This window comes from Natrix helvetica, assembly GCF_964273705.1.
Source record: "Natrix helvetica genome assembly, chromosome: Z".
NCBI lineage: Eukaryota > Metazoa > Chordata > Lepidosauria > Squamata > Natricidae > Natrix > Natrix helvetica.
The window spans coordinates 16,192,057-16,200,292 of record NC_138554.1 but is presented as its reverse complement, the minus strand read 5'-3'; the positions used below and the strand labels follow the sequence as shown (position 1 = coordinate 16,200,292).

The following is an 8,236-nucleotide window of genomic DNA, read 5'->3' as shown; positions in this document are numbered from 1 at the left end:
TCTCTCACCCATACATCATTATAGGGAAGACTATTGCTCTAACTAGCCTGCTTGTATTTATATTGACTTATCTGCTTTGCTAGGTCATATTCATATTAAAATGTGGCAAAAATTAAAATCCAATTTAATTTTATAATGTATGGGACACATATTGCTGTGTACTCAGGAAAGTTTGAATGAAGATGATGTGGATGATATAGTTTCCTTCGGGAGAAAGAACTTTTCACCCAACAGTTAGGCATATACATTCTGCTTGCAAATATATGACTAGTATTTTCACAATGCTGTATTAGAGATTAAGAAGGAATGAACTGAGATTTTATTGTATTGGAGTAGATATACTGAACCTCTCTCTCTGTTTCTCTGTCTGTGCGTCTCTCTATGTAATACAATACAATACAATAGCAGAGTTGGAAGGGACCTTGGAGGTCTTCTAGTCCAACCCCCTGCCTAGGCAGGAAACTTTATACCGTTTCAGACAAATGACTATCCAACATCTTCTTAAATACTTCCAGTGTTGGGGCATTCACAACTTCTAGAGGCAAGTTGTTCTACTTGTTAATTGTTCTAACTGTCAGGAAACTTCTCCTCAGTTCTAAGTTGCTTCTCTCCTTGATTAGTTTCCACACATTGCTTCTTGTTCTACCCTCAGCTGCCTTGGAGAATAGTTTGACTCCGTCTTCTTTGTGGCAACCCCTGAGATATTGGAACATTGCTATCATGTCTCCCCTAGTACTTCTTTCTCTTAAGCTAGACATACCCAGTTCCTGCAACCGTTCTTCATATGTTTTAGTCTCCAGTCGCCTAATCATCTTTGTTGCTCTTCTCTGCACTCTTTCTAGATTCTCCGCATCTTTTTTACATCGTGGCGACCAGAACTGAACGCAGTATTCCAAGTGTGGCCTTACCAAGGCCTTATAAAGTGGTATTAACACTTCAAGTGATCTATCTATTAACACAGACATCTCTCTCTCTCTCTCTCTCTCTCTCTCTTCTCTCTCTCTCTCTCTCTCTCTCTTCTCTCTTCTCTCTCTCCCTCACTCCCCCTCTCCCTTCTCTCCATTTAACTCGGTGTGTTTCTATATCTCAATTTTGTAGGCAGGATGCCATGGTGGAACCTGACAATGCCACCACTGAAACAAGGTTCATCCTCTCAGGACTCACCCACCGCCGAAAGGAACAGATCCTGCTCTTTGTGATCTTCTTGATCATTTACCTGCTGACCATTTTGGGTAACCTCCTGATCATTGTGTTGGTATGGATTGACACCCAGCTGCACACTCCTATGTACTTCTTTCTCAGCCACCTTGCAGGCATGGAGATTTTGTACGTCACTAGCAGTTCGCCCCAGTTATTAGCTCATCTCATGGCAGGAAACGGACTAATATCCGTAACCCGTTGCATGTTGCAAGGGGGCAGTGCTTTGTGTATGGGCAGTACCGAATGTCTGCTATTAGGTGTCATGGCTTACGATCGCTACTTGGCCATCTGCAACCCCTTAAGATATGCCTCTGCTATGGACAGCAAACAGCAATACCTGCTTGCCAGCTCCTGTTGGATTGTAGGTTGTCTCTTCTCAATGGTCAATGTTGTTTGTATCTCCCGTCACCCATTCTGTGGTCCAAATTGCATTAACCACTTTGTCTGTGAGCTGCAATTTCTGCTAGATCTTGCATGTGGTGATATCAAACGCACCAAAGTCATACTAAATGGTCTAGCAACGTTTATTGTTCTCATCCCCTTTTCGGTGATCTTATGTTCCTATACTTGCATCCTGTATTCGGTTTTTCAAATGCACTCAGCCGCAAGGTGGCGTAAGGCTTTCTCCACCTGTGGCTCCCACCTTATCGTGGTCACTTTGTTCTATGGCACCATCATCTCCATATACATTCTCCCCCATTCAAACACGATTTCTGATCGGGACAAAAAAATTGCAGTCTTATATATTGTGGTCACTCCCTTGCTTAACCCCATTATCTATACCTTGCGGAACAAGGATGTCCATAGGGCCGTAGTCAAAATGTTGAAAAGATGAAGTTTCAAAGAAAACCATGAGCGGGTGTTTTTTTTAGTTCATGTCTACTGGTTATCAATAAAAATGTTTTCAGCTAGCCACTTTGCGGACAAGTTTATTTATTTATTAAATTTATTAGTCACTCCTCATGCGATTTAAGTTAGGACATATTAGGAACCCTTAATAGTGCATTCAGTCTTGGTTGCCACAATGTAAAAAAGATGCTAGAAAAAGTGCAGAGAACAGCAACAAAGATGAATTCCTTATGCCACAAGACTTGAAATTTTGGGATTAGACAACCTAGAACTACACCACCTTCTGTCTGACCTAAGCATAGTACATAAAATTATCCACTACAATGTCCTACCTGTCAATGACTACTTCAACTTCAACCACAACAATACAGGAGCACACAATAATACAAACTTAAGGTAAACCACTCCAAGCTTGATTGCAGAAAATATGACTTCAGTAACAAAGTGGTCAATGCCTGGAATGCACTACCCGATTCTGTGGTTTCTTCCCCAAACCCCCAAAACTTTAACCTTAAACTGTCTACTGTCGACCTCACCCCATTCCTAAGAGGTCTGTAAGGGGCATGCATAAGCGCACCAATGTGCCTACCATACCTGTCCTAATGTTCCCCTTTATTCGTATCCATTTCATGTATTCAAAATAATGTTTATACATATATATATATATATATATGTAACAATCTTTTGGAGATTGGAAAGCTGATATTGATGGGTGGAAGTTCGTTCTCCAAGCTTGTGGGTGGGTTTTTGAATGTTTTGTTACCAGACTAGGTAACATCTTCAGCAGAGTTTAGGGAATGTCAGTATTGGTGATGTTCTGCTTACAAGGGCTTTGTATGGTCATTAGTGTTAGGGATGTAACCCTAGGCTTGGCTTGGCAATGTATATATGCCATGATTGTAACAAATGTATCTGTTACTTTAAATGCTTAAGAGATGTAATTGGTTTGTTACCTCAAGCAGCTATAAGAGGGAGCCAGAATGGCTGTTAGCTCTCTGTTTTGTTAGAAGCTGATCAGTGTATTTTGAGATATTGTGGTTTGCTATTGTTTAGCTATATTTTGTGTGTTAGACTGACTATTTTGATAACTGAATTACTGAACCGTGTATGACTTGGACTGTTAATCGGACTCTGAATACCTCTATATTTCTACAAGAAACGGAGGCTGAGGGGCTTTTTATTCAGAAGTTTTTTATTGTTATTAAGGGGTTCCAGGGAGGGGGTGTGTGATAACCAGGCCGGGAGAGGTGCCAGTGCCAGTGCCAGATGGACAGGTGAGTCCGGGAAGGAAGTGAGCGGAGCGGGGGGGAGAGGGAACAAGTGATTCCAATAGAGGGTTGTTCGATTACAACGGTCGCGGGGAGGGGGGGATGCGAGGACAAGAGAAGATCACAAGGTCGGTTGGGAGACCGTGGTTGTTGGCTATGCCCGGTCGTTTGCACCAACCCCCGCAACCTAGGTGGCCAGGAATTACAGAGCCCGGGCCTACGGCTGATGCTTTGCAATGCAAGGTCCGTAACCAACAAGGCCCCCCTCATTAATGAGTTGATCTCTGAGGGGGAGCTAGACCTTGCAGGGATAACAGAAACCTGGTTGGGCCACGAGGGTGGTTTACCCCTCGTGGAAATGTGCCCACCAGGTTTCCGTGCATTCCATCAGCCTCGGGCCCTGGGTAAGGGTGGTGGGGTGGCGGTAGTTATACGGGAAGGTCTAGAGCCGAGGGAGTTCACTGTTCCTCAGATATCCGGGTGTGAGTCCCTTGGTGTGAAATGGGGCCCACGGAGGCAGTTGGGTTTGCTGATTGTATACTTGGCTCCTCGCTATACATCAGCAGCCCTGCCCGAGCTCCTCGAGCTGATCTCGGAGACGGCGGTTGAGATCCCCAGGCTTATGGTCATGGGGGATTTCAACCTGCCGTCGACGGGAGCAGCGTCTGAGGTAGCTCGGGAGTTCATGGCTTCCATGACAGCCATGGGCCTGACCCAGTTAATTCAGGGCCCCACACACGAAGGAGGCCACACATTGGACCTTGTCTTTGTATCTGAGCAGTGGACGAGTGATCTGGGTAGAGGGGATTTTACTGTTACACCCCTGTCATGGTCAGATCACTCATGTCTCCGGCTTGACTTCCCTGGCGCTACCCCCCACCGCGAGGAGGCGGGACCAGACGGTCCATGCTGGTACCGCCCCAAGCGCCTGATGGAGCCGGATAGGTTCCAGACGGAGCTTGGGCCATTACCTGTAGCCCTGACCCGCGCTCGGTCGGAGGACCTAGCGGCCGCCTGGAATAGAGCGGCGGCTGGGGCCTTGGACCGGGTTGCGCCTTTGCGACCTCTCCTGCGGCAGCGACCCACCCGGGCTCCTTGGTATACCGAGGAGCTGAGGGTGATGAAGCGCCACAGGAGACGTCTAGAGAGCAGGTGGAGGTCCTCACGCTCCGAATCTGATCGAACACAGGTAAGATCCTACTTGCAGACCTACCTGGTGGCATTAAGGGCGGCCAAACGTAGATATTGCGCCACCCTTATTGCGTCCGCGGATAAACGCCCTGCCGCCCTGTTTAGGGTGACCCGCTCCCTCTTGTCACAGAGGACGCAGGGGGCACCCTTACAGGGCAGAGCAGAGGAATTTGGGGAATATCTGCAGGACAAAGTCGCTCAGATCCGGAGCGGATCGGCCCCACTCAGTGGACCAGACGGGCCGCCAACAGCAAGTCTTGTGAGACCATCCTGGGAGGAGTTTGATTCTGTTGCCCCCGAGGATTTAGATAGGTTGCGTGGACGGCTGCGACCCACCACATGTTTAATGGACCCGTGTCCCTCCTGGTTGGTACTGGCATCTTGGGAGGTGACACGAGGCTGGCTTCTGGGCCTGGTGAATGCCTCATTGGGTGAGGGATCCTTACCAACTGCCTTGAAAGAGGCGGTGGTGAGGCCCTTACTTAAGAGGCCCTCACTCGACCCAATGGAGCTAGCTAACTATTGTCCAGTCTCCAACCTTCCGTTTCTAGCGAAGGTTGTTGAGAATGTGGTGGCCCAGCAGTTTCCACGACACCTTGACGAATCCGAGTATCTAGACTCACGCCAGTCCGGCTTCCGACCTGGGCACAGCACAGAGACAGCCTTGGTCGCGTTGGTTGATGATCTCTGGAGGGCCAGAGATAGAAGTTGTTCCTCTATCCTGGTCCTATTAGACCTCTCGGCGGCTTTTGATACCATCGACCATGGTATCCTATTGCGCCGGTTGGAGGGGATGGGAGTCGGAGGTACCGTTTTGCGGTGGTTCGGCTCCTACCTCTCCGACCGGAGGCAATGTGTGTTGACAGGGGGACAGAGGTCGACCCCGAGGCCACTCACTTGTGGGGTGCCACAGGGGTCGGTCCTCTCGCCTCTCCTGTTCCACACATATGTGAAGCCGCTGGGTGAGATCATCTGTGGTTTTGGGGTTGAGTATCACCTCTACGCTGATGATACTCAGCTGTATATTTCAACTCCAAACCACCCCAACGAGGCTGTCGAAGTGATGTCCCGGTGTTTGGAGGCCGTCGGGGTCTGGATGGGGGACAACAGACTTAAACTCAACCCCTCCAAGACTGAGTGGCTGTGGCTACCGGCACCTCAGTTCAGCCAGCTGATTCCATCGCTGGCCATAGGGGGCGAGCAATTGCCCTCTGTGGAACGGGCGCGCAATTTGGGCATCCTCCTTGATGCCCGGCTGTCAATGGATGACCATGTGGCAGCCGTGGCAAGGGGGGCGTTCCACCAGGTTCGCCTGGTGCGCCAATTGCGCCCCCTACTGGACCGGGATGCCCTACGCACGGTCACTCATGCGCTGGTGACGTCCCGCCTGGATTACTGCAACGCTCTCTACATGGGGCTGCCCTTGGGATGCGCCCGGAGACTGCAGTTAGTTCAGAATGCAGCCGCGCGGGCTGTGATGGGGAGTACGAGGTACTCCCACGTAACACCTCTCCTGCGCGAGCTGCATTGGCTACCTGTGGTTTTCCGGGTGTGTTTCAAGGTGCTGATTACCATCTTTAAAGCGCTCCATGGCACGGGACCTAGTTACTTGCGGGATCTCATCCTCCCACATACATCCCTGCGGCCAATACGCTCACACAGGGAGGGACTTCTCCTGGTGCCATCCACTGGACAATGCCGGCGGGCGACACCGAGGAGTAGGGCCTTCTCTGTGATGGGCCTAACCCTCTGGAATGACCTCCCCCCGACATTAGAACCACTTCTGACCTCCGCTCCTTCCGGCAAAAACTGAAGACTCACCTGTTCCGATTAGCAGGCCTGGCATAATTCAACTGTCCCTCCTGGCAAACGTACTATATCTGGTTATTTTAGGGTTTTTTTAATTTACTGTATTTGTTTTTAGGGGTTTGAATTTATTTTATATTTGCTTTGTACAGTTCTTTTAACGGCATTTTACCCTCCTTCATGTCAACTGTCAACTGTACATATTTAATTTTATTGTATCTTGTTATATTTTGTATGAACTGTACACCGCCCCGAGTCCCTTTCGGGAGAGGGGGCAGTCTAGAAGCATTAAATTAAATTAAATTAAATTAAATTAAATTAAATTAAAATTAAAGTAAACTACTATATTTTTATACTATTCAGTGCCTCTATATGCTGGTTTGTGCGTGTTATTCCATATCACTCAAATTACGCTTCTCTGCATACTCACTGTTCTAATGGGGAGCTTAATTATTTAACAATTAGGTCTTGTGATGGGAGGCTCAAGTTAGGGGAGAGTATTATTTTTTTATTTTATTTAGTTTGTCAAACATGTACAAGATAACAGGTATAAGTATAAACATGGACATGAACAAGGGAAATGAGTGTAAATAAATGGGGACAGTAGAACAGGCTGGTGCACCCATGCACACCCTCTTCAGGGACCTCTTAGGAATGGGGTGAGGTCCATGGTAGACAGTTTAAGGTTGAAGCTGTAGGAGTTTGAGGATGTAACAATGGAGGCATTGACCACTCTGTTGCTGAAATTGTATTTTCTGCAATCAAGTTTGGAGCCTTGAGTTTGTATCCTTTGTTCGCACGAGTATTATTGAGGTTGAAGCTGAAGTAGTTGTTGACAGGCAGGATGTTGTAGCAGACAATTTTGTGTACCGGGCTTAGGTCAGACTGTAGGCAGCGTAGTTCCAGGTTGTCCAAGCCCAAAATTTCAAGCCTGGTGGCATAAGGAATTCTATTGTGAGCAGAAGAGTGGAGTCCTCTTCTCGTGAAATACTTCTGGGCCCACTCAATTGTATTAATTTCTGATATACAGTGTGGATTCCAGGCAGAAGAGCTGAATTAGTCTTTGAAAGGTTTTGTATGCCCTAGTTAGTAGTACAGTGTTCCCGGAGAAGAAGCTTCACAAAATTAGGTTAACAACTCATTTGAGATGAGTACTTCTAGGTCCTTGATGAAGCGAGGGTAGGGGTCTTGTGATGGGTCGGGTGTGGGTCACATCAGGCAAGGGTCTTTTGTAATGACTCTTGTGAAGGGTCAGGTGTGGGATATGTCAAGTGAGGGTCTTGTGGTGGGGTTTGTGGTGGGGAGGTCACATCAGTTGAAGTTCATTGGAAGATGAAGTGCCGGCTGTGTGTGTGTGGGGGTGTTGCATTGTTTGATTGAGGGCCGGTGCTATCTCAGTTTGGCTGTGTGGTTGATTTGAATTCTGAGGTGTTCATAGGCTGGTTGTAGATCAATGTGTCTGTAGATGAATTGCTTCTACAGACAGCTTCTAGAGTGCCAGGCTTTGATAAATGTGTGAGCATAGTGGGTGGTGGCATGGCCGTTGATTCTTGTATTGCTCCAATCGAAGTGGTGCATTTGGTCTCAGTGTGGGTAATGATTAGGGATTTGGGATCACGACATTTGATGACCAGCTGTTGTTCATGGATTCTGGCTTTCAATTGACATGATGTTTGTCCCATGTAGAGTTGATTGCAATGGTTACAGTTGATTTTTTAAAATTACATTGTTTCTTCCATCCTTCTATATCCTGTCTTTGGTTCTGGATAATTCCTGCTATGGATTTGTGGGCTATTGCTATTCCTAGAGGTTGGAGAATTCTGGCTGTCTTTTCTGATATCCCTTTTCTGTATGGTAGGATTAGTTTTTTCGAGGTTTGACCTGCTCCGCCTGCGGGAGACCCCCCTCTCGCAGGCATGGCC

At 47.5% G+C, this 8,236-nt stretch overlaps 1 protein-coding gene across 1 annotated transcript; it reads left to right on the top strand.

The window, feature by feature from the left end:
- Nucleotides 1-1,108: 1,108 nt before the first annotated feature.
- LOC309381728 (olfactory receptor 2D3-like) lies at nt 1,109-2,035 on the top strand (the record flags this gene model as incomplete). The annotated part of the gene is made up of 1 exon (XM_081933013.1): nt 1,109-2,035. One exon carries the CDS (start codon nt 1,109-1,111, stop codon nt 2,033-2,035), a length of 927 nt encoding a protein of 308 aa, XP_081789139.1.
- Between the last annotated feature and the right edge of the window lie 6,201 nt (nt 2,036-8,236).